Consider the following 13,218-nt stretch of genomic DNA (forward strand, 5'->3'; position numbering starts at 1 on the left):
TGGTGCTATTTGAGGTATGTTTTTGGTCATTGTCCTGTTGGATCACCCATGACGTCTGACGTAGACCCAGTTTTCTGACACTACATCCTACATTGAGGCCCAAAACATTTTGATGGTCTCCAGATTTCATGACTCCTTATACACTGTCAAGGCACCCAGTGCAAGAGGCAGCAAAACTACCCCACAACATCATTGTAGTTCCACCATGTTTGTCTATAGGCACTGTGTTATTTTCTTCTTAGGCCTCAATTTTTTTCCTGGCACTCAGTTTTTGAAAGTTTGTCGTAGGCTTTGGATGCTCTAAAAGCAGATGAAAATAGCCCTCAGAGGTCATGTTACTGTTTGTCTGGATGAAGTGCACCATTTTCAGGTTAGGAAATTATGGTAAAAAAGTTATTTTGGAGGTTGTGGAGGTTTTGTAGTGGGTTTTGGGTTATCTCAAAGCAGGTAAAAATGGTGCTTAGTACCACTGAAAATGAATCGGGATGTCTTGTTGGTGAAATTCACCCGTGAGAGCACAAGGGAAGCGGCTGGGCGAGCCTTCAATACGTTTAGCCAATCAACTCACAAGATAAATCCACTCTCATTTGTTGCGTGGTCTGCCAATCAGCATATGGTAGGCGACGATGGTGTGCAGCAAATAAGCTCACAAAGCCAAAGCCACTGTTATCGGCGATCTCGTCATGTCGATCATAATAGGGGCGGCTGAGATGGTGCTTGTCATGTGTCAATCTTGCGCCAGAAACCAATAGCGTGCTTTGGATGCGTGGCCGTGGGTATAAACAAAGCCCTGAGTCATGTATGCCTTGCTACGAAACATTCTCACGCTGCAAAAGGAAACAATGTTTTTTTGTTTTTGTCGAGAGATTACTGTATTGTTACACCTGGGGGGGGGGGGCTCAGTGGTAGAGTAGTCTTTCCCCGACCCAGAGGTTGTGAGTTCGATTCTCGGCCCTGATAACGTCGTCTAAGTATTCTAAGTATTCTTAACTGGTGCGGCGCCACCAGTAGGGAGATATAGTATAGTATAGTATATACTATGCATATAGTGTCAAAGCGTTTTGATTCTGTGCTTTCAATTGAATTTCCACTCAGCTCCGATATCGACTGACAAATCGCATAACGGGAGGCATGACACTGTGATGCGCCATAAAGGCAGTGATGGTGAATATTGTTTACACTGATAGGAGTTTTGGAAGGTGCTGTGCATTCTCGTTTGTCCCCGTATATCTGACAAAGAGGCTGCTGTAAATTTTCCAAAAATGATTGGACATTTGAGTTAATTCTGTTTAAACACACTTTGTCACAAAACAAAAATGCGATGAAGTCAAGAAATCAATTTTTCTTCATTCAGTTCAAGACTTTTTATATACAAGCGGATCACCAAGAGATGTTTTGTGATAATATGGTAATGGTCCAGGTTAAACCGTGAGCACTACAATTGGGCCTTCACCATAAAAAAAAATGACACCTTTAAAAATACATATAGACCAGAGCTAGTAGAGCAAAGTGAGACCAGAGTGATGTTGCAACACAGTTTTCAGAATCTCATGGTCAATGTGCTATCTTTACTTATGTTTTTGTATTACCACAGGAAGAGGGATCTCAATAAAGAGCTTACTTTACAACTCATTTGAACTTGAAATAAAATTACAAACAAAATGAAATATAGAAATTTAATCAAATGATTGCTCACACCAAAACAGCCGTACCCCAAAGAATCCCTCAGATTCGTCCTAACCAAATAATGAGCCAGCTAGCCAGGTTAACAATTCTGATTGGCTAAAACACTTTCAGCCCGGTAGCCCTTGAGCTGCTGAACTCGACAATAGACATGACTACCGTAATTTTCGCACTACAAGGCGCACCTGACTATAAGCCGCAACCCACCAAATTTGACACGAAAACGACATTTGTTCATAGATAAGCCACAGTGGACTACAAGCTGCAGCCGTCCTCATTGTATTATGGGATATTTACACCAAAGGATAGTAATCGGTAACATTTTATTTGACAGTGGCATCATTCGACTGTCTAAGACCAAATGAACCACCATGAAGCTTTGAACCACTTGGCTGCAAAGCTTTATTGCTTCAAGAACCTTCATTTTGCCATCTTTTCTCCCATGGAGGAGACAGTCAAACTCTGCTGCCACCTGCTGTCAACACTTTTGTTGTCTAACATGCCTCCTAACATGCATTGCAGCGCTACAGATGTAAATAACAATCAAAATTCATGTTCTGTGCTAATTATTTCTTCAGTTATTCTTCCAATTGTTTCATTAATTGCTAATTATGGTTTTTCGTAACACTTAAGTTGACAGTGGCGCCATAAGACTGTTATTAGACAATCATAACTATGATTTGACACTGTCATGAGCATTAATGAATGCTTATAACAAATCTCATTTAGTGTTATCTGTCAAATTATCTCACTTTTGAGTGGCTTTAAAAGACAATAAATGGAGTTTGTATCATAATTTTCCGGATGACACTTAAGGACATCTGTCATAAGCATTTAGTAATGCCCATGATAGTATCATGTTATAAATATGACCGTCTTATGACGCCAATGTCAAATAAAGTGTTACCAACTACCATAATAAGCAATTAATGAAACAACTGGAACAGTAACTGAATAAATAATTAGCACAAAACATGAATTTTGATTGTTGTTTACATCTGTAGCGCTGTAATGCATACTAGGAAACATGTGTTGCCCATTAACCCAAATAAATCAGCAAATAAGCCGCACTGGACTATAAGCCGCAGGATTCAAAATGAAGGAAAAAAGTAGTGGCTTATTGTCCGAAAATTACGGTAGATTGCTGAGACGAGGAAATGGTTGATGCATTTACTTATTAAATTGAATAAAATAATATTATTATTAATAACAATTAAATCATATTTTTTGTTTGTGTCAGTGTGGTCCAGAATTGTTTTGGTCCTTCCTTGAAAGCTAAAAAGACCCTGAAAGTTCCCCACTGGTAATGGTATAGTTGTTCTGGGTTGAGTGTGTATCCTTGGTGAAAGTCAAAACTCTCTAGACCAACGCAAAACGTGGTTGATTGGGCTCTGCCTCACTCTTTCTTTCACTCCTCCTTTGTGTGTGTGTGTGAGTTTGGGGGTAGGGGGCGCGTGTTTATTCGCATGGGTGCGTGAGCTTGCATGCTTTTGTGCAGACAGCTCTCAGCTGTAGAAGCTGGTTCACAGGCCGGTCAGAGCTGCTTTATTTCCTTTTAATTGAATTAAGATGTGAAAATAAGATCTCTGCAAGCACACGGTACCTATTACAGCAACACATGAAAAAAGTGTGTTGCATACGAATGAGGCAAACTAAAACACAACTCAGCTGCATGCACGTTTATCAGATATTGGTACACTAGTGCTTTCCACAAGTTTATGGAGTCATAGTTTTTAAAGGCTAAAAGCCTATCAAGGCACCACTCAAGAAGTAGTTCTTCCTTTTCTTCTTTTTGTTGAATCTAACTTTGAAATAATACTCCTCCTTCCTTGGTGCGTAACATGGCACAAGACAAAAATATAGATGAACTGACAGAAATACGTGTATAGAATAGAGCCACATTAACATCTCAGCAAAATATCATTTTTCCCTGGCAGAAGACAAGGTTTAACGAATTGACACTATCCTCTGGCACCCAGTGGAATACTCTTCAGTTGTAATGCGACAAAATGACAAAGTGCAGCAACAAATAATTGTCCGTCGGGTCTGACAGGAACATAGTCTTTTTAACTCATAAGATAATTGCGTCACCCCAATGCGACATAAACAACAATGATTAGGGACAACACTCAACACATCAATTCTGCAATGTTCTACTTTCCATAATGCCACTTAACAATATCTTGTGCTTTGAATCATCTCATCTTCAGGTCTTGCACTAGGCTGCTCATCTGATTAAAATGTCGATTTACATGGCTAATATAGGATTTGACAGGCCTAAATTCTTTTACAATAATAGATTTAAAAAAAGAAATGTCAAAACAAAGGTATGTACATGTCACCAAGCAGAAATTTGAAACTCTGCTTTATATTCCTTGTCTGTCTCCTACAGGCTATTCCTCAAAGTGAAGCTCGTCACTTCCAATTATAATTTTTTTTATCTATTAAGTTATGATTTTCTACATTTTCATCATCCTTTCATAGACCCTTCCCTTTCTTACTCACTCACCGCCAGTTATTTTTTGTCATCTGTGTGTGTAAGAGAGAGAAGAAGACAGGAGGGCCAAGAGCAAGAGAAGAAGATGACCAACTTACTACATGTCAAACTATTTGTCTTATTATGTGCTGTCTGTTGAAAATACTGTGCAGAAAGACCTGTTTGTTGTAGATTGATAAATAACAATTGAATCAACGGGCCTGCTCTTTGTGTTTGTCATTTGGTCTCATATTTAGTAACCCAAAAATTGTGTTTTTGCTTTGTTTTGTTTTAATGGGATGATTGAAATATGAAGTAAACACTGGTGTCTTGAGACAACAAGAGGTTTTAAATCAATACATTTTCAACTCCTACAACCTCCTGATGGAAATAAAACCCAGCCAGCAAATCTGAATTTAACTTCATTTCTAAGGCACTTTAAGTGACAGTAAATCACTTTAAACTGATGGCTAACCATATTTCTGCCCGGTGTTGTTTTTGCCATTTTTAAAAAATTTTTGTCTTAGGGGCCGTTTACATGGTGACTCTCCAAGAAGACTGTTTGCATCTATATGGTTCCGTCTCCATTCGACCAATGTAGCAATTCCGCATCAAAACGATGTAGTATTCATGCCAGGCCATAGGGGCAGTGCAGATTTACAAGGTGACAGCGAATGATGCACTTGACCCCAATAATTTCCGCAGCCCGGAAGACAACATGCCCGCCCACTCCAAGCAATGGTGTTTTTCTTTTGTTCCAAAAGGCACAAAAATGGAAACATTCAACATATTGCAATTTAAAAATATTATAAAAACAGTCAATTAAAGCCGACGTGCCACCATATTTGCTGTTTTTAATGTTTAGTAGCACCGTCGCGCACGCCCAATTAAACGTGTACGAGTGCTGAAGTTATTGGCGTGGGTTCCGCGGCACAGGAGCTTTTGATATGCATGCAGAGCAAGCCCCCTCAAGCCCCCGCAATCGAATTCTTCCACTTTGGAGGCAGTATTCCAAAGTTTGCGTCTTTGCCTTCCGTCTTCGCAGACACCATACGAACGTGAGGCCACGCTGCAACAGTCGTTACGTCTTGGTGTCGCAGAGTTGCCATGTAAACTGCCCCTTAGTCTTTTGGATGAAATTCTAATTAGTTTTACTCATATTTCAGCTATTTCAACAAATGTTAGTCTTTGTCTAGTTTTCGTCGACGAATACTCAAAATGTTTTCATCTGCTTTTCGTTCGACAATAAATTAAAACTAGGCCTGCAAGCAGGACTGGAATGGCCCTCACAGTTTGGCGTAACTCGGACGGCATGCAACTAGGCCGGCACACTACTCAGGGTGGTGGCAGATCGTCCCCCTCTCATCATCTCATGACAAAGTAACATGTGCTCGAAACCCACCTCTTTTTTTTTTTTTGTGTTGACCCTCTTTTGTGTTGTGGGTATAGATGTCAAAGATATTTTTGTATATTCTGAGATGAGAAATACATTCACACACACACCTAGGTGAAAAAACGCACAGATATGTTGTATACCTGCCACACACACACCTAGGTGAAAAAACGCACAGATATGTTGTATACCTGCCAATTTATGACTGTTCAAAATTTGTGGTGAGACAAAATGACGACGCTCTTTCACTTTCCTGTTTGGACCCCTCAGCTTCAGCGAAACCTCAATATTTTTCATCAGGCACCTGAACTGAACTGAAGGGAACTTAAAGTTCCCTTAATGCAGGTTGAAGTTCAATTGTTTTTTTTTCTCCTTGGAGGAGGAGCCTGTCTAGTAAAAAAGGGTGTTTCCTGTTCACAGCAGGGAACGGCAGGCCTGATGAGTAATATTTCAATGCAGTCATGTTCAAGCTGGGATATTTTTCATGTACGCCAGATATGAAAAAGACTGAACCTTGGCTCAGTGAGTTATGAGTAATTTACTGAATTTGCCGTGTTGCCAAAAAAAGGGTATTTTGGCACCCTGCCCAGGCCATGTCTGTGAATGATTTTTATCACTCTACATTGAAAAAACCTAGTCGGAGAGGCCTTTTTGAAAAATTACAGGGGGCGCTGTTAAGCCATTTTTTAAAGGTTTTCTACAAGGTCGCAAAATTTTCAAAATTTACGGTGGGTCAGTCAAGTGACCACTCATTCTCTCGCTATTCCAAAAGCATGTTTTACAAGCACAGCAAAGAAGATGCTGAAAAGGTTTGGAGCCAGAACACATTCTTACTTGAGTCCACTCTTGATTTTATAGGAGTTGGACATGCTGTCCACTAGAGGTGTGCATCGGTACTGCCCTCACGATTCGATTCGATTACGATTTGGAGGGCCACGATTCGATTCAGTTCGATTTGATTCGATTCAGAGGGTCACGATTCGATTCGGTTCGATTTGGCAATGCATCGCGATGCCTTAAAGCCTGGGAGGCATTAAAATTCTAAAGCAAAGCAAATTTTTCGTGAATCATGAGGCAACACAAGCGGTCAGACATTAAACAACTTTTTATTGGCTCTTGTGTCACTCCTGGTTGAAGTCAAATGAAAATACTTTTAGATATATAAAAAAAAAAAAAAAAAAAAAAACAGATCACAGCATTTAATTGGTGCTTTGAATGAGACCAGGGCTTTCTCTTATTTTTTTACACACAGTAGCAGCCTTTCACACAGTGCAACATCTGAACTCCTTTGCAAAATCAGTAATAACAGTCACTGTATTTCAGTCACAACAACCCATCGATAAAAATATTCAAGTAAATATTAAAGAAAGCGACAAAGAAAATATTGTAGTGCAGCAGCATCTTTATCGCAATATCAATCCAGGGATCAGTTCAGTTGCAAACAAAACATCCAACTAAATTGCAATGTAGAACAAAAGTAAAATGTTGGCCTAGCCCACTATATATGTGCAATCAACTTAGAAATGCAAACAGTAACTACCACATAACAATAAAAAATAATGAATTAAAATGAAGTGCAGCAGCATTTTAGCAGCCATAACAATCTGTTTTAACATGAGGAAATATCATTTTTTTGCAATTGAGAGAGCAGAGAGATAGTAGAGGTTAGATGGGGCCTAAAAAATCCAGCCCGACCCAACACGGCCCGCTGGTATTGAAGCCCGACCCGGCTTGGAGTGACGCGAAAAAAAAAAAACGCAGCAGCAGCAATTTATTATCATTTCTTCGAGATGGCAGAAAAAACGCATGTTTGTTAATGTTTAAATAGTCTACATATTTTTGTGATCATTATAGAAGCATTTGCACAACGAAATAACGGTGGGAAAGTTTCATATTAAAAAAAAAAAACATGCGATTTTGCAGACACACAGAGGAGAAGATTCAAAAGGATCACATTTGTGTTGCCTTTGTGTGCATAAAAAAGTGTCTTTCGTAACGAATTCTCAGTTGGCAGAAAAAAAAAACGCAAGTTTTCTTAATGTTTAAATAGTGTACATATTTTTGTGATCATTATAAAATCATTTACACAACTAAATAACGCTGGGAAAGTTTAATATATATAAAAAAAAAAAAAAAAAACGAGTTTGCAGACACAGAGGAGAGGATTCAAAAGGATCACATTTGTGTTGCCTTTGTGTGCATAAAAAAGTGTCTTTCGTAACGAATTCTCAGTTGGCAGAAAAAAAAACGCAAGTTTTCGTAATGTTTAAATAGTCTACATATTTTTGTGATCATTATAAAATCATTTACACAACGAAATAACGCTAGGAAAGTTTAATATAAAAAATAAAAAAAAAAACGAGTTTGCAGACACAGAGGAGAGGATTCAAAAGGATCACATTTGTGTTGCCTTTGTGTGCATAAAAAAGTGTCTTTCGTTACGAATTCTCAGTTGGCAGAAAAAACGCAAGTTTTCTTAATGTTTAAATAGTCTACATATTTTTGTGATCATTATAAAATCATTTACACAACGAAATAACGCTGGGAAAGTTTAATTAAAAAAAAAAAAAAAAAACGAGTTTGCAGACACACAGAGGAGAGGATTCAAAAGGATCACATTTGTGTTGCCTTTGTGTGCATAAATAAAAGTGTCTTTCGTAACGAATCGCAAGCGCCACAGCGGAGGAGAAGAAAAAGCGGGCGGCACCACTGCTTCATGTGAGTGCACAAGCAAATGCACAATACAGAGAGCGTGCTCTCGGTTTTATCCCTTTTTTTTTATTTTTTTTTTAAAATAATTTATTAGTCCGGCGCGGGGCAGCCCGACCTGAACGTGAATGCTTAACATTTTGGACCCGGACTCGGGCACAAGATCTGACCTCTAAGAGATAGGACATAACATAACAATGGCTGAAGCGGAGAAAGAGAGAGCAAGAAAGATTCTTGATGCACCTAAGACATTGAAAGCTGACATCTGGAGACATTTTGGCTTCTATGAGGTTGGTGGGAAACTTGACCAGAGTTATGCAGTGTGTAAAAAATGAAACATGTCAATAATAATACAAATGGGGAAACCAAATCCATTGCATCTCCGGAATTGCGCAGGGAAGATTTTTGAACGTACTTATATATTTTAAAATGCGCTGACTTGATTCGGCTTGTTGCCCGCATCGAATCGAATCGTCCATGCCCCGCATCGGGATGCATCGCCGCATCGATTATTGTTGACACCACTACTGTCCACATACTGGATTGTTGCATTATTGTAATCATGGAAGGATGAAAGGGTGTTGGGTTTTGGAGGGCAACCAATCTTTGGAAGGATGTCAAACAGCCCTTCCCTACTGACCAGGTTGAAGGCCTCAGTCAGATCAGGTCAGGTCTTATGTTGTTCTCTGCATTTGAAGTTGACGGAGGGAGAATATTATGTCCACTGTAGAGCGCTCTGCTAGGAGCCGCACTGAGACTCGTAGTAGATGTAGCTCAGCAAGTTTCTGGAGACTAGTAAGCATGACACCTGCATAAAATTTCCCAGCATTACTCAAGAGAGCCTTAATAGTTGTTGCTGTCACTCCTTTCACCGTTGTTCTTCCAGACAATGACAATTGTGGCATCTCTCATGTCTTGTGGCATGGCTCTCTCTGTCAAACACTGGTAAAGGACATCAGGCCATCAATTTGCTTACCCTTTGCCACTTACTATGCTGCCGATTGTTTTGCAGAGTTCAGTAATGGTTGGTGTAGCATCTAGTTCCTCCATGATGGGCAGAGGCTCGATGGCATCCAGAGCTGAGGTGGTGACGGTGTTCTTTCTAAAACACAGTTCGGAATAGTGCTATACCCATCTTTCCATTTGCTTGCCCTTGTCAGTGATCACTTTCCTGCTGGTAATCTAAAGGGCATTGCTCTGTGTTGGGCCTAGAGCTGTCTTGATGCCTTTATACATTCCTCTGTTGTTTCCCAAAACAGCTACAATTTGAATGAAATCACTAAGCTGTTGCCAGTATTCATTTGTACAAAGTATTGCAGTTTATTGCACCTTGCTTCTTGCTGCTCTGAGCGTTTGTAGGTTATTCTCGCTGGGAGAGTGCCTGTATTTAGCAATGGCGGCACGCTTAGCGTAAGTGATAGGGGGCATCACACTGAACTTGACGTCAAACCAGTCGTTGTTTTCTGAGGTTTTTCTTTTAAAAGGTTGCAAAGGCATTTTTTCTGAATGGTATCCTGGAGGTGGTTCCATTTTTCATAGATAGAGCAATGTTGGTGTTCGATAGACAGAGCTTTTTCAACTTCTTTTACTTCCTCAGGAAGCTGCATACTCATGGTGTCGATGTGAGGTTCGCCTTTCTGCTTAAAATTGTGAAGCGTTTTTGAACAGGAGTGATCAGTGTCGCAGTCTTCACTGTCAAAATTGTGGGTAATCTGCACAAGCTTGATGTCGTTGCGACGAATCAGGATCATATCCAGCTGATACTAATGTTTTGATTGGGGCTGACATCATGATACTGTGTTGTGGCTTGGTCTATAGAAGAGTGGTTCTTAACCTAGCTAAAGGTACCAAACCCCACAAGTGTCACCTGTGCATTCACTGATCATTTTAGAATTAGATCATAAAGTTTTTTTCTTTCAGTCAAAACTAATATATCTAAGCCATTAAGCTAATATCCAAGTGAATTACTGTTCACATTTCTTCACATTTTAAAGCATGTTTTTAAACAGGTCAAATTTCCAGTCCAAGCCTGCTGTAGGTCCGTTGTACTTCTTTATGCCCTGTATGTGTCAACCTTCCACTGAGCAAACCTGTTTCTCTTCCTATCATATAGAGGACTAGTGGTTGAAAGCAATGAAATAAAGCCTGTTAATTGGGGGTAAACCAGTCCAAAACATGGTTTAAAACAGCACTTTGCATAGATTTAGCCGGCGTACGAAAATAAGGCCCTTCTTAACCTTCACTGAATCCCCTAAATTTACTCCCCGCACCCCTGGGGATCGATCAAACTCAGGTTAAGAACTACTGGTCTAGAAGAAGAATTTGGTCACCTAGAAACTGTTGTAGGAGGGAAACTTCAGCAGGTGCTGCCCGTTGTCATTTATCTAGCACCCACAGTTGGCACCCACTCGAGCGTTGAGGTCTCCCAGGATGATGACATATTCTTTTTTTTTTTTTTTTGGGGGGGGGGGGGGGGTATATTCTTCATGACATTGTTGATGTTGGTGTCGAACTCATCTTTTGGGCACAAAGTACAAAATAGATTTTTGAATATTATTAAAACCATGAGTAACATTTATTACATAATGTTCAGATCTAGTGGATTATGGATTTCATCACACAAAGACACTACACAGTCAACAGAATGTGCCCTTTAGGCAAAGAATAAAGCATGTATTATACATAAAGCTCAGGGTGACATGGTAAGGAGGGTCATATTAAGAAGGACGTTCACTCATGCATGCAAAATATCAGGTTTTGTGCATGTGTGCGTTCAAAATGTGACAAGTGAATTAAATTGACCCTTAAATAACAGTGAATTTGAAGTCTTTTGTGTTGACGCATTCGATCACACTGCTGCACTCGTCTAAACGTTTTATCACTATATATACATGGTGTTATATGGTGTCATACTTATATAGCGCTTTTCCACCTTTCAAGGCGCTCAAAGCGCACATTCAAGCCTCTTCTATCAATTAAAACTATACGACACCACTTTATATTGTGTTATTTGTCATTCATTTGTTGGGTTTCAATAGTTGCTGTTCTTTTCAAAGCTATCTAAACTTCTGGATATTTTCTTGTATGCATAAACAACAATTGCACAATTAGAAATTCACCATTTCCAACGAGACATTCATAGACTGTATGACATTGTATGATCTAAAAAGTTCAAGATGGGATATCAAGAACTGCACAATGTCTTCTTCTAAGTCAGTGGTCCCAACCTTTTTATATACAAATGTACTGTATATACAACTGTATGCTGTATTCACAATTTCCTAAAAGAACTGTGTGAAAGTTGTATCTTTGCGAATGACAATTCAACAGAAACGGAACTAGCTTTCATCGCCGCTTCTTCAGATTTTTGCTGAGGCATACACATTTCCCCTCTTTATATTTATAGCGTTTAAGCCTGGAAATTGACTTGGTCCCTTAAAAACATGGTTGCTTTAAATGTGGAATGTCTTTTCTAATTACATTTCCCAAACAGTTTGGTATCATCTTATTTTAAATGGCCGAAAAAACATGTTCTTGAATAGCCGAAAAAAAATGTTCTTGAACACCTTTTCTACTAAAACCTTTTTACTCTATTTGGGGTTGGTCAGTGGCACATTAAATTATAAACGCACACATCTTACACTTAGCGTAGAGATCCAGGGCTATTTTTGTTTGAACAAACTAGTGGGTCACGCTTGTGTAACACAACAGATGTTCCAATTGTTATGCTTGCATGAAAATGAATGAGTTCAAACAAAATGTGCTGTCCTACAAGTTGTACTGTTTATCAGATCCAGATGTTAATTGGATCTTTGTCTTGTTTTCATTTGTTGTCTGGTTTCTTTTCCTGTCTTGTGATTGCTTGTTGCACCTGTTCCCATCAGCCTTTCCCTTGTTTCAGTCAATCATCTTCCCTCTGCCACTTATGTCATGTCCTGGTCTTCTTCATTGTCTAATTGGTCTACTATTGTCTATTGTATATACTACTTGTCAGGTACGCGGGCAGGCAGGCAGGTTGTGTGGACCCAAATGAAGGAAAACGAAAAAGGCAGCGAGGCAGGTGGCATTGAACTAAAAAAAACGTTTTAATAATAACTAACAAAAATCACAAAGTACAAACAAAAAGACTATGGATCAAAAGGCAAGGTTCAAACCAAAACTTACTTAAACAGAGGGACTGGTACACGAGGGCGTTGACCGGACTTGAAATTGACGTTCGCATAGACAGACATTGACATAGACAATGACGCAACAAGGAGTGACAAGAAACTGGGTCATTATATACGCAGACAAGGGGTAACGAGACGAGGAACAGCTGGGTAACACAGGTGGATGCAGATTGCAGGATACACTGGGAAAACACACACAGGTGAGAGCAATGGGTAATCACAGGGACAAGTCACACAAGGAGAAACCAAACACAAAACCTAACACTATTGTCCATCTCTTGTGTGTGTTGATCCTACTAAGTGTTATGCTCTGTTTTCATCTGGAAGTAACTTTTAATCCCATTAGTTGTTTTGTCACCTTCTTTATTTTTGTATTTAAAAAAGAACTACAGTGGTACCTCTACATGCGCATTTAATTTGTTCCAGGACCTGGTTTGTAAATGTAAATGGCCGTATGTCGAGCAGTATTTTCCCATAAGAATACATTTAACTGTAAACCATTGTGGTGCATCTCGTTTTCGTCTTGTCACACGAAAGCTGTCATTTGTCTCAATATTTTTTTCGTCTCCCAAGACACCTTATATAATAGAGTTAATTTATTTTCCCCTCAAAATAACTCAAAATATAGCCATTAATATCTAAATCCCTGGCAACAAAAGTGAGTACACCCCTTAGTGAAAGTTGTCAATATTAACATACAACATGTCAGTTGACATGTTGTATGTTCAATATTTTGTGTGGCCACCACTATTATCCAGAACTGCCTTTACTCTCCTCGGCATGGAGTT

At 39.3% G+C, this 13,218-nt stretch overlaps 1 protein-coding gene across 5 annotated transcripts in view; it reads left to right on the forward strand.

Annotated features, from left to right (window-relative positions):
• The window catches only part of bcas3 (BCAS3 microtubule associated cell migration factor), a 525,512-nt gene that overhangs the window by 335,559 nt on the left and 176,735 nt on the right, over positions 1 to 13,218 (forward strand). For 2 of the 5 annotated variants that reach the window (XM_057839615.1, XM_057839617.1), the window contains exon 23: positions 4,076 to 10,693. The exons of the other annotated variants lie outside the window; for them this stretch is intronic. In XM_057839615.1, coding sequence (XP_057695598.1) covers positions 4,076 to 4,092 — 17 coding nt within the window. In that variant the 3' untranslated portion in view covers positions 4,093 to 10,693. Of the gene's footprint in view, positions 1 to 4,075; positions 10,694 to 13,218 lie in introns of those variants that run through there. 5 annotated transcript variants of the gene reach the window in all.

The sequence above is a fragment of the Corythoichthys intestinalis genome, chromosome 6 (genome assembly GCF_030265065.1).
Source record: "Corythoichthys intestinalis isolate RoL2023-P3 chromosome 6, ASM3026506v1, whole genome shotgun sequence".
NCBI classification, from domain to species: Eukaryota; Metazoa; Chordata; class Actinopteri; order Syngnathiformes; family Syngnathidae; genus Corythoichthys; species Corythoichthys intestinalis.